Source organism: Gracilinanus agilis, chromosome 6 (genome assembly GCF_016433145.1).
Source record: "Gracilinanus agilis isolate LMUSP501 chromosome 6, AgileGrace, whole genome shotgun sequence".
In the NCBI taxonomy this organism is placed as follows: Eukaryota; Metazoa; Chordata; class Mammalia; order Didelphimorphia; family Didelphidae; genus Gracilinanus; species Gracilinanus agilis.
This window is the reverse complement of record NC_058135.1, coordinates 241,022,006-241,038,536: the sequence shown is the minus strand read 5'-3', so window position 1 is coordinate 241,038,536 and position 16,531 is coordinate 241,022,006. Positions and strand designations below refer to the sequence as shown.

General features: G+C 44.3%; 1 protein-coding gene across 1 annotated transcript in view; it reads right to left on the bottom strand.

Moving 5' to 3' along the window:
• Positions 1–16,531, bottom strand: part of MICAL2 (microtubule associated monooxygenase, calponin and LIM domain containing 2) — a 278,713-nt gene that overhangs the window by 207,773 nt on the left and 54,409 nt on the right. Inside the window, exon 2 of the mRNA XM_044681829.1 lies at positions 1,878–2,235. Coding sequence (XP_044537764.1) covers positions 1,878–2,141 — 264 coding nt within the window. The 5' untranslated portion in view covers positions 2,142–2,235. The remainder of the gene's footprint in view (positions 1–1,877; positions 2,236–16,531) is intronic.

Genomic DNA, 16,531 nt, shown 5'->3' with positions numbered 1-16,531 from the left:
GAGGCAGCTGAGCAGGGAATATTTCTGGGAAGGATCAGAGATTTTTTTTAGGGCTGCTCTATGAAGTACCTCCAATGGCCCGAAGTGGAGACAGGTAGGTGGCTCAGGGGGAGAGAATGCTGGGCAGGAAGACCTGGGCTCAAATCCAGCCACAGATACTCAGTAATTGTATGATCTTAAGCAAGTCACTTAACCTCTGTTTGTTGTAATGCACTGGAGGAGGAAATGGCAACCCACTCCAGTATCTTTGCCAAGAAAACCCCATAAGGGGTCAGAAGGAGTCAGACACACGTGAGCAACTGATAGTCAAAGCTAGACCCTCTAAACTGGGTGGCAGACAGTAGGAAAAGATCAATTAGTATTACTATCCAAGAGACATCTCAAAATCAACAAATATGTCCAAAACCGAACACATTATATTTCCCTCAAAACTTTCCTTCGGGCCAGACTCCCTATTTCTGTAAAAGGCATTGGCATTCCTCCAGTCTCCCAGGTTTAATACATTTACATTACACCCTCCTCCCCACTCCCCATCACCTCACATCTACCTACAGTTAAATCCTGCCATTTCTATCTTTATCATATCTCCCACTTCTATAAGCTATCAACTTAGTTGAGGTCCTCCTCATTTCTCCTTCAGAATAATCTAAGAACCTCCTAAATTGTTCCTCCTGCCTCTTGTTGATTCATTAAAATTAATTATGGGGGGCAGCGAGATGGTTCAATGGATTGAGAGCCAGATGGAAGGTCCTGGGTTCAAATCTGACCTCAGACACTTCCCAGCTGTATGACCCTGAGTAAGTCACTTGACCCCCATTGCCTACCCTTACCACTCTTCTGCCTTGGAGCCAATACACAGTATTGACTTCAAGACGGAAGGTAAGGGTTTAAAAAAAAAAATCAATACTCCCATCTCTAGGCCTGGTTCTCAATCCACTGAGCTACCCAGCTGCCCCCCACAGCATTGATTCTAAGAGAGAAGTTAAGGGTTTTTTAAAAATCTAATGGGATAAAGGGAAAGGAGGGAGCTAGATAACACAGTGGAAAGAGACCTCCAGTTAGGAAGACCTGGGTTCAAATCTGGCCTCAGTTATGTGACTGTGACCTTGGACAAATCATTTGCCTAGCCCTTGCCTTTCTATCTCTGAGCTTTCACTAAGACAGAGAGTAAGGATTTTGAAAAAAAGTGATTGGGAAATTTTTAACAACACAAAAACAATACAACATAGATAATTTTAAGCTGTGGTTTTCTAAGTCAACATATGTAACTTCAGGGATTTCTTTTTATTTGGGTTTTATCACCACTAGCATAGTCTGCTCAGGGCACAAATAAGAGCCACTATGCCTTCCCAAGAGTCCTGTCAACATGGTACCTCTCCTGGGGCCTACTTTGACATACTCATCATTTGACATGCTCACGGGGTGAGGACCAGATCTCTCTGGGGGACAGGCCAACCCCTCCAGACCTATAATGAGGTTCTCCTCTGCATCACAGCACCTCCTTTCACCCCACAATGAATTAGCTTGTGGCCCAGGTTCAGTTAATTACCATAGAACCACCAGAATCAGGCTTACCAAAGGAAGGAGGCTGTTTCCTTTCTGTCTTTGTGTCCTCGTGTCTAACAGTGGCTGGCACATAGAAGATACTTAATAAATTCTCATTCATTGACTCACGATGGATCTAACAAATATTTATCGAGCAAGGCCTCGATCATAAATATGCTTTACTGAGTCTTAGAAGACTCCCACAAAACCATTCTAAGTAACCAAGTGTGATAAGACAGAAAGTCCAACCATGGCACTAAAATTGAAGTCATTATTATTGATGGAGCGAGGAATGCATATGGCGGATATGACAGCCTAGAAGGCTCGCTTACCCTGGTGTTCATGCAGGCCTTGCCTCGCTTGTACTCTTTGTGGGTTCCTCGCTTATCTAGTTTATTCCAAAGGGCCTTGGCCTTCCAGGTCGTCACCTTAGACTTCAGCTTGGAATAGAAGTTTCTGTGGTCTGAAGGGTCCAGCTGCAGGTGCCGAATGAGGATGTTGAAGGCCTGCAGGGTGCCTTTACATGTGGACGCTTGGACAAAGTTCTCAAAAATCTGGCCAGCCTGGCTCTGTTTCTCATCTTCATTCTCCCCCATGTTCTGCTGGTAGTTGGTAGACAGGATTAAACAGGAGCTGCCCAGCAAAAAGGACTGAGTAGAGTACCATGGAATACTCGAAAAATTGTTACACCTGTAGGGAGAGAGAGAGAGAGACCCCAGATCAGCTTGATGTAGTGGTGGTTTATGAAAAAGCCCAGTTATAAATACGCTGTTTTCAGTGCAATCTGCTAAGCACATCTTAAGATCAGTTTTTGTTCCTATTCAAATCCCAGGTCCAGCTAATATCTACATTATCTGGATAATCTTAATAAAAAAAAAAAAGCAAGGGAATATAAAACACATATTTTTAAAAATAGAAATTCATAGCAATTCACACCCATAAAATCCATTCATTGGAACACGGAGAATTTAGGGAAGTTTCCCTCTTTACAAGTTATTAAAGTAGAACCATCCAGTTTACATCAGCTCTTAGGAAGCACTGCTCTAGCCCACATGCCTCATTTACAAAATGAAGACTGAATCGTAGCGAAGTCCCAGGGGCAGGGAATGAATGCAGAGTTAAGACCAGCGAAGACCCAAGAGTCCGAAGGATGCTCTTTCCACGTGCCACTGATTCCCAAACCCAGTACATGTGCACAGATTTAAAACCTCACTCAATATGCCTCCAAAGACCATCCCAAGTCACCGAGTGAGATAAAACGAGAAAGCCAGAGCCCAGGAGTCAAATGACCATGGCTTTATCGTGGACAGGAACGATGGAATGTATGCAGAGAGGCTCACTTACCCTGGTGCTCGCCCAGGACGTCACCACCGTCTTACCCACCCCCAATCTCGAAATCTCTCTTCCTCAGCTACAGGGGACAAGGCTTTCTTCTGCAGGGTCAGTACACAGGAGATGCCCACAAACCCCTCTCTGTTTTCAGGAGCTTTGGGACTGGCAATGAACCCAGAGGCACAGAGAGTGGAGCATATGCCTGGGGAGAAAGGCAAATGCAGTCTGTGCTGCCTAAACCCAAACCAGGAGCTATTTGGAGCAAGTGCACAGACTGATGGGGGAAAATGTAATGAGTGTTCATTCAAATTACCAAAATAACTTCCTAGGGTTTTGGCCACCGTCCCTTCTATCTGTCCTTCTCTAACCTCAGACATTTCTTAGGCAAGTCATTTAAAGACTTTCAAAGGAAAAGGGGGAAAAAAAAAAGTCAATGTATTCACTCTCATTTCCTAAGCATGTGCTCCTTTTCTCCGAACAGAAGAACAAAATTGCAGCTATTTTAGAGAAATGAGCTGGTAGCCTTGTCAGCGGGAGGCATGTTGCTCTGTCAATATCCCTGGCATATGACGCACTGAGTAGGACTCCTCACATTGAGAAGGATATGCCAACAGGAGCCCTGGCTGAGCGCCCAGAGAGCCCCTCCACAGAACCCCGAAGGGTCTACAATAAATACTTTGCATCTAGTCAGGAGTTATCCTGGCTATGCCTAAGAAAATACTGGCTCCTTTTTCTTTTTCTTTCTTTCTTTCTTTTTTTTTTGTTGGGGGAGTCTTCTTTGTCTCTGCATTCCCAGTGCCTAACACAGGTATCTGGCACATGGTAGGTTCCTGCTGGCTGATGGATCCTGCTGCTACCCGTACAAGGATTTTTTTTTAATAGGTCATAAAAATCAAATACAGAAAGATATTTGTCTGTTCCTCAGTTTCCCGTGACCATTCTGAGAAGGGTTAGACAATAAAAGACAAAGGCAGAAAAGAAAAGAGGGAGCTAAGGGCTGCCTAGATCTTGACTGGGGAGGCTGATATTTTATGTACAAGAGAGGGAAGAGGGAGGGGTGCCCAGAGGGTTCTGGTTCACCACAGCCTCTCCAAGGATGCCCAGGGGGGGCCAAGTGATTTCCTGCCAGGAAACAAAGCCAAATTAGGAAGTGAGGTGGCAGGGTACAATGGAAAGTGTGCTGGATCTGAAGCCAGAGGATCTGGGGTGGAATCTAGGCCAGTTTCTTCCTGCCTGTGTGACCTTCAGCAAGTCACCTTTCCCTCTCTGGGTCTCAATTTTCTCATCTGTTGAAATGATGGGATTGGGCTAGACCCTTAAAAATCAAAATCTGCAGTCCTATAGAGTGGGAAAGTCTTCCCTCTATCCACAGCAAAACCTGTGCCTTTTTTCTTTAGTAGCCTCTCACTGTTCATCTTCCCTAAACATCCTTTCTCTCATGTCTCTCCTGGTCAAGAGCCAACAATGACTCCCTTCTACTTTTCTTTCTTTCCTTCTACTCCTACAAACTCCTTGACCTAGTATTCAAGACTTTATACAACCTGCCCTCACCTCTACCTTCCCTACCTTATGCCCACTGCTCCCCCAAATTTTCTCTCAGTCCTAGTCGAGCTCTTTTCTTAACATTCCTAAAGCATATACCATGTCTCTGCTCATATGATGTTCCCCAGCCTACCCTAGACACTCTCTCTCCTCCTCTCTGCCTTGCTAAATCAAGTCATGCTGGACTAGGAGTCTAGAAGACTTGGGTTCTAATCCCTAACTCAGATAGCAACCTGAGGAGAAAGTAGAACCAGACTCCTAAGTCATTCTTGGCAAGTCATTTCCCATCTCTGGGACTGAGTTCCTCATCTGTAAAATAAAGAGAACATACTCCATGGCCTCCAAGGTCCTTTCTAGCTCTCAGACCATGACACTATACCCCTACTCATTCTTCAAGACCTACCTCTCCTTTGCCAAGTTTTCCTTCCCCTGACTATGTGGCATTCTTGGTCTTATCCCAACTTCTCAGTTATTTCACCCAAAGATGATTAAAAAAAAGAGGGTCCTCTTTGGAGTTCAAGGATCTGAGTTCAAATCCCACCTACACACACACAGAGCCATGAGCAAATCACTTAGTTTCTCAGGACCCCAGAGAATTCTGTAAGATACGTTTCCCTACCTGGATGAAATCAATTCTGACCAGCAAAAATAACTGACATTTATATAAAACTTGAAATTTTGCAAAGGGTATTACTGTCAAAAGCTATGTGACATAATAAATGGAGAGGGAGACTGAGGTCAGGAAGGCTTGAGTTCAAGTTCTGACTCCAATACAATCTGGGGGCTCTGGACCAGTCAATTATCTTCTGAGAGCCCCCAGCTAATTTTAAAACTATAAAGTATATAGGAGCTGATCTGTATTAGTAAGAGAGTCCCCTGTGCCAACTGAAATCTCAGATCTCAACCAAAAAAAAACAAATTTTATATACATTTTCTCACTTGATGCCCCCAACAAACCTGTGGAGTGGGGCTTGTTTGTTTTTTATTTTGTTGTTAAGCCCTTACCAGCTATCTTAGAATGGATACAAGGATAAGTTCCAGGGCAGTAAAGTGGTAAGAATCAGGCAAGTGGGGCTAAATGCCCAGGGGCATTATTTTCCTCCTTTCAATGATGAGGGAACCAGTGAGGAGGTTCAGCCTCCATGTCCTATCCCAGCAGAGATCTGGGGCTGTTTGGTAATACAACAAAAAGAGGGAGGATTCTGAGATAAGATCTGAGTGAGTCCTGACTCTATAGCTCTTTAACTGCATGAATTTGGGCGAATGATAAAAACCCTCTTAGTCTTAAGTTTCCTCGGTTGGTAAAATGAGGGTTCAACCATCATTTTTTCAGCACTTGCCTCCAAAAAGGACCTGTGCGATTAAGCGTGGGAGGACTGGTCTAACAAAAATGAAGATGTGATTAATCCCTGTCCTCATGAAGCCTACAATCTAGCAAATTACACAAATGTGCAACAGTTTAATCACTTTAATGCAGAATTATTTTGGTTGTTCCATTGTTTCAGTCTTGTCTGTTTCTCCATGACCCTGTTTGGGGTTTTCTTGTCAAAGATACTGGAGGAGTTTGCCATTTTTCTCCTTCCTTTGCTCATTTTACAGACGGGAAAGCAGAAGTGGACAGAGTTAAGTGACTTGCCCAGGGTCACACAGCCACTACGTGTCCGAGGCTGAATTTGAACTCGTCTCTTCCTGAGGACAGACCTGGTGTTCCAGTCACTGACACAACTAGCTACTAAGACTAAGCCATGGCAAAAGCCTAAGAAGGAAAGCTCATTCCCCATGAGAGCATCCTTGCCATCCCTGGCGAAGGCAGCATGATCTTAATGACACTGTCTTCCTTCCTCGCTTGGGGGGTCTGACGCCCAAACAGGGTCTCATGTAAAGTCCTCCATAAGGTGAGCTCTTGTTATTACCATAATTTTTTTCAAATGCTCTTCCCCCAGCTTCCGATGGGAAGCCATATTCAAATATGTGCTGAATCGGGTTGGCTATGCCAAGCATTCAGGGATCAGTGGTGGAAGGAGCCAACCATGTTGTCTCCAAAGCAACCTGCCTACCTCTGATGAGAATTAAAGTCAAAGTAAGATATGTCAGGGAAGTGGGAAGAAAGGGTGAACAAGGCTAATCAGGCAAGGCAGGTTTGTCTTTGAAGGAGTAAGCATCAAACAACTAGGTCGACTTAGCATGAACTTTTAACTTGGAAGGGGGGGCCTTACACGGGTCATGAATTCCTTTTTTAAAAAATAATGGGGGCAGCTGGGTAGCTCAGTTGAGTGAGAGTCAGGCCTAGAGACAGGAGGTCCTAGGTTCAAACCCGGCCTCAGCCACTTCCCAGCTGTGTGACCCTGGGCAAGTCACTTGACCCCCATTGCCCACCTATGAGACAATACACCGAAGTACAAGGGTTTAAAAAAAACAAACCAAAAAAAACAAAAAAATAAATAATGTATATTTGATGTTTTAGTAAATATTTAACACTGAACATTAATACAGCTAACTTAACCAAAAATTCATATTTATATTAAGCAATTTCAGTGTGTAAAATATAACACCATTCAGTCATCTCTTTCAAGATCCCATTGGAATTCTTTGTCCCATAATTCCCATTTATTTTTTCTTAAAAGAAAGTGGGAAGATAAAGGTCGTGGATTCAAATCTGACCTCAGACGCTTCCTAGCTGTGTGACCCCGGACCAGTCACTTAACCCCCACTGCCTAGGCCTTACCACTCTTCTGCCTTGGAGCCAATACACCGTATTGAGTCTAAGATGGAAGGTAAGGGTTTAAAAAACAAACAAACAAACAAAAAAAACTATACACTGATGGGATCCTGCACCAAACCCCTAGGCAGGGATTTTCTATGCATTTTACATGCATTTGTGGTCACACAGCCATTTATCTTTTTTTTCTTTTTTTTTTTCTGTTAGTGCTATTAATGTGTACTTTCCTGGTTCTGCTATTTTCTTTGCATCATTTCCATAAGTCACAGCATGATATAGGAGGAATCAGCTGGCCTCAACACCAAGATGGCCTGAGTTCCACTCCTGCCTCTGACCCCTCAAAGTTGTGTGACTCTGGACACAAGTCATTCATTTCCAGGGTCCTTACAGATGAGGAAACTGAGGCTCAGGATCCCACGGCTAACAGGAGTCTAAGACAACCCAGCAACATGCTGGTAAACTGACTTTCCAAAAGCAGGGTCCATATTTAAGCTGAATCTCCATCATCATCATTTTCTCCATCACTTTCTTAAGTCTAAAAAAGCAGGAGAACAATGAGTCAAGGAGGATTTGTAATGGGGGTGGGTTTCAAAAGGGTAAAGGCTCCAGCCCACCTCCCACTCCAACCCAGGTTGTCTTCCTGGCTCCGGTGGACAGGCATGTGGCCACTTTTGCTGTGCCCTCCCTCCACGTGGGGTGGTGGGCTAAGGGAAGGTGGGCTAAGGGAAGGAAGAAAAGCCAGCCACCCAGGGAGTAACTGAGGCCAGGTACCCTGGGCCAGAGAACTAGCAGGCCTGGCTCAGAGCAAGTCAGAGATTACACTTGGGCTGCAGGTAGGAAAAGGACTGCAATGAGAAGGATTCTCACCAAGGGGAGATAAGGCAGGGTGGAAGCTTGTACCGGCTGGCCAAGGCTCATTGGCTCCTGTCAGCTTCTCACTCCCACCAGCTGGATATTGGCAGCCAAGTTTGGGAATCTGAATCTTTAAATGTTACATCAAAAGTCTGTTTTCTTTCTACTTTCATTCTGAGAGGGATACTGAGGCAGCAAGGTGGGGAGGGGAGGCCCAAAAAGTCGATAGGCTGGGAGTCAGGGAAGACCACGGTTCAAGCCCTGACTCAGATCTTTGGGACTGACTATGGGAGGTGCCTCTCGGTCAGCTCTCTGTCTGTAAAACAGCCTGTGCCCAACAGCATCGGTAGAGGGAATCATGGGTCTGAACTTAAAAGAAGGAAATGAAAAAAGCAAAACGAGACAACAAGCGCAAGACAAGGAATCCAGAAGACAAAACAGGGCTCTGACCCTGGTCAGCACTGACCTCAGGACTCATCATGGCGCCTTCATCACCTATAAAATAGGATTCTTTCTCTCCTTCCTTTTAATATCAGTGTTTGGGCCAAAGAGTGGCTAGTTTTGTTTAACTCTTTTTTTTCCTCTCTTAAAAAGGTCTTTATCCTAAGAGATGGCTTTCAAGTGAGAGCCTGGCCTTCTGGTCTTCAATCTCCTTCCCAGTCTCTGCCCCAACTCTCTTCCTTTGTATTTATACAGCATACAATGCGTATCTATGTAAATACATGTGTGTGTGTGTGTGTGTGTGTGTGTGTGTGTGTGTGTAGTATTTTATAGAAAGGAGAAAAAGAGATGAAAGAGAATCAGAGACAAGGGGGAAGAGACAGACAAAGACAGGTACAAGGGGGGAGAGAGCTAAGAGAGCAAAAGAAGGAGACAACTGAGAGAGAGAGAGAGAGAGAGAGAGAGAGAGAGAGAGAGAGAGAGAGAAGGAAAAGGAGAGAGAGCTGAGAGAGCGAGAAAGTTGAGAGTGAAAGAGTAGAGAAGAGAGAAATACAAGGGGAGGGAGAAGAGAAAGCTGAGAGAAAAAGAAGTAAAGAGAGAGTTGAGAGAGAAAGTGAGAAAGAGTTGAGAGTAAGAGCTGAGTGAGACAGACAAAGAGGGAGGGGAGGGGAGGGGAAAGAGAAGAGAAGAGAAGAGAAGAGAGAGAAAGAGGGGGAGAGAGAGAGAAAGAATGAATCTCCTCCTCACTTCTCCGCTATTAGAATGGAAACTCCTAGAGAACAGGGTCCATTAGATTGCCTTTCTTTGTTATGGACCAGCACTAGGTTTAGTGTCTCTAGCATGTCATAGAGCGCCAGGCTAGGAAATAGGAGGTCCTGGATTCAAAGTAGAGTTATTACTAGGGCAGAGAGTAAAGATTACTAAATACAAAGAAACAAATAAATAAATGCTTGTTAGCTGACTGATGTAGCACCAAGAGTACCTAGTTACAAAGTTATTTAAAAACAACAAAAGGCACTGGGTTCCTAGATTTAGAACTGGAAGGAAACTTGGAAGTCATCAAGTCAAATACCTTATTTTACTAATGAGGTCTCAGGGGGATAAAAGGACTTACTCAAATCAACAGAGATAAAAAGTGGCAGATTAGAGACTCTCCAGCCAACCCTCCTTCCACTGAGCCACACCATCTTCAGTGACAGTAAGAAATACTCCTGTGTTCTAAAAAGACCTCATAGCGTCCGGCCTTTGTGGCCCTTAGCCTAGCACTGGCACCTCAGTTGAACTCTGGCTCATTCTTACTTTAGGGTTTTATGTTCCTGGGGAAGGTCTGCATGAGACGGATGCTCCTCACCACACTTTTCCAAATCCTTTTACACATAATACAAAGAGGTAAGCAGGATATTTGGACTGACCGTTCAAAGAGTCCATGAAAATTACCCATCAACTTATGAGAAAGAAAATCAGCCACATTCAGAGGAAGAACTGTGGGAGGAGAAACACAGAGGAAAAACAACTGCTTGAACACATGGGCTGATGGGAATATTATTGGGGATGTTCACGCTAAACGATAACTCTAGTCCAACTATCAATAATGTGGAATTGGGTCTTGATCAATGATACATGTAAAACCCAGTGGAATTGTGCATCAGCTAAGGGGAGTTGGAGGGGTTTGGGGAGAGGGAAAGAACATAAAATATGTAACTATGGGAAAATATTCAAAATAAAAACGAAAAGCTTAAAAAAATAAATAAATGAAAATTACCCATCAACCCACTGTCAGATACTTGCACCAAAGGAACCCAAAGCAGCCTGTCATAAACACCCCAAGCATCTCTGTCTCCTCCACAAAGCCAGCCCGGCTCCAGTCCCACACATCTGCAAGGGGGAGTGGAATGTGGGAAGGTGGGAACTGTAAGAGAAAGACTTCAAAAGCTCTTCAGAGCCGAGTCCAAGAAAAAAACACACAAAAAAAAAACCCCTCTAGTTCTTGGGTTCTGTCTTTGAAACGAATACATTTTGCTCAGATTTTCCTTGCAAGTCCAATGCTCAGCTGCCACTCCTTTGGAATTTTACATCATAATATAAATAAAACAAACTACCCAGAAACGTAGAAGGTTCCTGCATTTTCTTGGAAGAAACACGATGTCATCTCGCTGTTTCCAAGAATAGCTTGGAGCACTTTTGTTTTTCCCAAGCAGAGTTACTTATTTGTGGTTCCTCTCCTTGCCTCCTATGTCTGAGACTCCATGACTCACAAAGCAATGGCCTTTCTCTGCCTCTGGTTACTAAAGATCCTGATTGACCACAAGGGGCGAGAAACAAGAGGTGGCATGAACAAGACGCTCTAGTCTGCCTCAACAAACTGAGGTACACCCTCCGTCTGTCCTAGGGTCCTCTGAAGCCCCCTGAGCCCACCTCTCTCCCACTCATGGTCAACATTTAAAGGAAAGGTCCTGGGTTCAAATCTGGCCTCAGATACTTCCTAGTTCTGTGATCTCAGGCAAGTCACTAATGCAGAATTACCTAGCCATTTCTAAAACAAAAGGTAAAGGTTAATAAGAAGGAGGAGGAGGAGGAGGAGGACGAGGAGAAAGGAAAGATCCATTCTACAATAACATCTTAGAAACAACTGAACTTGGCACCTAGTTACAAAAAAGCTTACAGGTTAAAAGAGGATATTTATTAAATGAGATGAGCTCCTCTACCAGCCTTGCTCCTGGCCAAAGCTCACAATGGACTGAGTTCCAAAAACTAAGTCAAAATCCTACCTGACTAACTGTGTGACCCTGGGCGAGTCACTTTATCTTAGCCTCACTTATAAAATGAGGATAGGATTAGCTCATACTCACAGGATTATGAAGAAGATCAAGCATGTTTAAAGTGCTTTGCAGGGCAGCAAGGTGGCATTGTGGAAAGATCACTAAATCTAGTCAGGCAATCTTAGGTTCAAATCTGGCCTCAGACACTTCCTAGCTGTGTGACCCTGGGCAAGTCACTTAACACCAATTACCTACCCTTGCTCTTCTTCTATTTGGAATTGGTACTAAAGCAGAAAGTGCTTTAAAAACCTTAAAGTGTGTTATTATTATTATTCTCTAGCATCAATCTAGCTCGTCCATCTATGCCAGCTTTCCTGCCACTTTCTCCAGCCTCAATAATGCCTAGCTATGCCTCTGCTCTCGAGTCAGTGAGGAAAGGGACACATATTTAACACATTCTTCTTTGTCCCAGTTATTTTGGGGTCTGGACTACAGAATCTTTAAGGGCAGGTTGCTCAACCTGATTAAGTACAGTCTGAGTCTTGCACAGAGTAAGTATTTGGTCCAGAGGTTGGTAGGAAAGATGGGAAGCTCACACACTCCTGGGGAATCTCACCGGCGGACGGCTGGAAAGGGGCTGGTGTCAGATGGACTGGAAGTTTCCAGGAGCCTTTTTAGAGAGAACAGCCTTGACCCCTACTTTTGAAAATACTCTTTATTAAAAAGTCAGGGCGGGAGGCAGCTAAGTGGTTCGGTGGCCTGAGAGCTAGATCTAGAGGTCCTCGGTTCAGATCTGGCCTCAGACACTTTCTTGCTGGGTGACCCTGGACAAGTCATTTAACCCCTATTTGCCCAGGCCTTACCACTCCTGCCTGGGAACCAATACACAATATTGATTCTAAGACAGAAGGTAAGGGTTAAAAAAAAAAAATCAGGGAATGGGGCAGTTAGGTAGCACAGTAAATAAAGTGCCAAGCCTGGAGTCAAGAGGACCTGGATTCAAATCTCATTTCAGATACTTCCTAGCTGTGTGTGATCCTGGGCAAGTCACTTAACTCTGACCACCTAGCCCTTGTCATTCCTCTATCTTAGAAACAATACTAAAATGGTCCCCAGAGGGGCTTGCCCCAGGTCTTCAAGCATATCCAGCTCCCTCTACCAAAGCCCAGGACAGCTTTCTCTTGCTAAAGGGTCAAGGCAGGCAGATTTGAGGAATACGCCACCTCTTTATACCCCTCCCCGATACTCAGAGTCCTCTCACTCAAGCAACCCGGGAATCCAGGAGACAGTGAGTGAGGCCTAGACTGATTCATCTTACAATTTGCTGCTGGTTAGTTCTTGTTCGAGGGAAATTCCAGGGGGAGGAGGCTGGGTGGCACGATGCCTCTTACGTTGTCCAAGGACTTTCCATACAGGGTGCTCAAAGGCCAGAAGGATTTACGGATTTCCCACGCCCAGGCTCAAAGGGGTCTTGAAGATTCCCCCATCGAGCCATTGGCAGACACTTCCAGAGTGGTCCCTCTCTCTCTGCTCATCCCTAATGTCATCCTTCATAAGACCACAGAGCTAAGAGGAACCTTTAAAAAACCAGAAGGGAGCCTTCCTTAGATGTCGCCCTCTACAATCTCCTCGTTGTCTAGATGAGAAAACCAAAGGCTAGAGAGAAAGTGACTCGCCTGGACATACACAGAGGGCAGCTAGGTGGCTCAGTGGATAGAGCTCAGGGCTGAGAGTCAGGAAGACTCCTTTTCCTGAGTTCAAATCCAGTCTCAGACACTATCGGTGTGACCCTGGGCAAGTCACTTATCCCTGTTTACCTCATTTTCCTCATCTGTAAAATGAGTTGGATGAGGAAATGGCAAATCACCCCAGTATCTCTACCAGGAAAATCTCAAATGGGGTCATAAAGAACTGGCTTCATCTGAAACAACAGAGAATGAGTAACTGAGCATGGCTTCAAACCCTGATTCCATAAATGGCATTCTAGATTCATACTGCACTAATCTAGAAAAAAAAAAAACCAGGATGCTAACTCTTGAGCTGGAAGGGACCTCACAGGACATCTGTAACACCCACTGCACATGAGGAAACTGAGGTCCATAGAAGTGAGGTGAGTTTCTCAAGGTCACAAGGTAATAAGCTTCACAAGTGGAATTTGAATCCAGGTCCTCTGACTCCATAGCCAATGCTCTTCCATTCTCTCAATCACTATCTAACTTACCTTCTTATCTAACCCTTACCTTCCGGCTTAGACTTAATCCTGTGTATTGGTTCTAAGGCAGAAGAGCAGAAAGAGCTAGGTAATGGGGGTTAAGTGACTTGCCCAGGGTCACACAGCTGGGAAGTATCTGAGGCCAGATTTGAACCCAGGACCTCCCCCCCCCACCCCATTCTCTAGGCCAGGCACTGAGGCACCTAGCTGTCCTTAGACAAACTCTTGCCACATGTCACTTTGCCTTCTAGACTGGAAGCTTTGGAAAGGCATGTTCTTTGATCCTACCTGAATTCCCCAATCCACAAGCTATTGAATTGAGACGTGGAATGGCAACGCACCAAAAAGTACAGAAAAATCATCCAGGCAAAAGGCCAGTGGAAAGCTACAAAGAAATGCCTGCCCATATATTATCAATTGAGGGACAGTGAAAAGAGCCCAGGACAATCAGAAGATTTGGGTTTGAATCTTGGTTCTATTTCATCCTGCCTGGGTGACCTTTGAAAAGTCACGTTTTCTGTCTAAATCTTGTCTCTTCTGTAACATAAAGGGATTTAAACAGGTATATAGGTGAAGTGGCTAAGAGGACCGCATGTGGTATCAGGGAGACCTAATCTTGCCTTCGATAGGTAGGAGCTGCATAACTGGGCAAATTACTAAACCTCTCTCAGGCTCAGCTTCCTCATCTGTAAAATAGGAATAATAATACCTCACAAGGGAATTGTAAGGATCAAATGAGATAACACGGACAGTGGTTTTCAAATCTCAAAGCTGGTTGCTATTATTATTAACCATTATGAATGATGATGATGATGATGATGATTAACTGGAAGACATTGAAAAGTCTTTCCAACTCTAAATCTATGAAACTGATCTGGTGTTCAGCCTTTCCTCCTCCTCTTTCTCAGCTGCCAAAAAAGCTTGGCTTTGAAGATCGCCTCAGTACATTCCCCAGTAAGCCTCATCCTCACCTCCGCTTTCTTCCCAGGGAGAAAACTGATAAAACATCCCTACAGGAGTACAGGAGACACTCCTGGGGAGTGTCTTATCAGCTGTCTGAGAAGCATTTTGATCCCTACAACATGAGGCTTTCAGTGTTTGGCTTTTTCGTAAGAGATTTAAAGCAGAAACACTCAGCAGCAAGAGTCCCGTGGGCTCTGTCCATTAATGATGGATTTTATGGGTATCCCTTCCACATTGGCGGTGTTAGGGGAGCAGCACCTCCACAATCTGGAAAAGGCAAATAAAATACTTTGGCTCTCCCTTCATACCAGAGAAGTATGAATTTGTCTTTTTTTTTTCCCTTTACAGCATCTTATTGTAAAATTTGGGTTAAGTATTTGGTCACAGGCTACATGTAGGTCAATGTTAACATTTCCAGCCTTTGAGTGTCATCTGCAGCTTCTGCAAAACTCTCCCCTAATCTGAATCCTAAAGAGGTAGTAAAAAAGGGGAAAGGACCTATGGGTACAAAAATATTTATAGCAGTTCTTTTTGTGGTGGCAAAGAATTGGAAATTATGGGGATGTCCATCCACTGGCGAATGGCTGAAAGTTGTGGTACATGTGGGTGATGGGATACTATTGTGCTATGAGAAATGATAAACAAGATGAGTTCAGAAAAAGCTGGAAAGATCCTTGTGAACTCCAGAGAAATGGTTGGAGTTAGATGGATGCAGATCAAAGCACCCTGTCTGTCACATCAGTGTATTCTTTTTTTTTTTTTTTTAAACCCTTGTACTTCGGTGTATTGTCTCATAGGTGGAAGAGTGGTAAGGGTGGGCAATGGGGGTTAAGTGACTTGCCCAGGGTCACACAGCTGGGAAGTGGCTGAGGCCGGGTTTGAACCTAGGACCTCCTGTCTCTAGGCCTGACTCTCACTCCACTGAGCTACCCAGCTGCCCCTCATCAGTGTATTCTTGATGTTATTTGGGGGTTTGGGGTTTGGTAAGTATACACTCTTACAATAATGACCAATATGGAAGTGGGTTTTGCATGATAATAAAAAATTCCCCAAAATTCTCATTTAATTTCTAATTTCAACCTGCAATATATAGAAACCAAGGTGGGGAAAGTTCATTTTTAATGTCTTCATCTTGCAGCTGGCTCTCTCCAGGAAAAATGCTGAAAGAAGCCTACAAAGAAATGCCTGTCCATATATTTTCAACTGTGGTACAGTGAAAAGAGGATAGGACTTGGGAATTGAAAGAGTTGTGTTCGATACCTGCACTCCCTTATCCCGGGGCAAATGACTAACTAACTGGTCATGTGTCACAGGTAGTTCCCCAACAGGGAGGAAGAGGGTGCTTTTCAACTTTGCATAAAGAATCCAGGATGAACTGTGACAGTCATTACCCCTGACTGAATTTTCTGTGCACATATTGTTTCTCCCCAGAAGAAAATAAGCACCAATAAGGCCAAGGATTTGCTTTGTCTTTGTATTTCCAGTGCCTGGCACAGCACCGGAAACATAACAAAGAGGTGGTCTCCACTCATTTAATAAAATAGATGGAATCCTCCTGGCTTAGCAGCTAAATAACATCCTCCTGACCAGTTCCATCTTTATGTCCCAAGCAGTGTGCTCAAATCCAATAGTGAGGGGCAGCCAGGTAGCACAGAAGATAGAGCAACATGCCTAGAGGTGGAAGGTCCTGGGTTTAAATAGGAACTCAAGATACTTTCTCTAGCCATGTGACCCTGGGCAAGTCACTTAACACCAATTGCCTAGCCCTTGCTGCTCTTCTGTTTTAGAATTGATACTAAAACAGAAGTTAAGAAAGTAAGGATTTTTATTTTTTAATCCAATAGTCAGCTTGAAGCTTTCCAAAGAGCTATGTGCCAGCTTTGGCAAGAATGAGACATTTGACTCAAAGCAAAAACAGGATGCAAGAAAACACCCCCTACCAAACAAAGGAAGCTTGCTCCATCTAGCCACAGGCAAAAGTCAGAAATGAGAAGGTACATACCAAGTACAGGCATGCTATGAACTCATCCCACCATGGATGTATCCTTCCCCCCCCCCCCCTCTCTCTCTCTCTCTCTCTCTGTTTCTCTCTGTATTCTCTGTATATTCTCTCTCTCTCTCTCTCTCTCTCTCTCTCTCTCTCTCTCTCTCTCTCTCTCTCTCTCT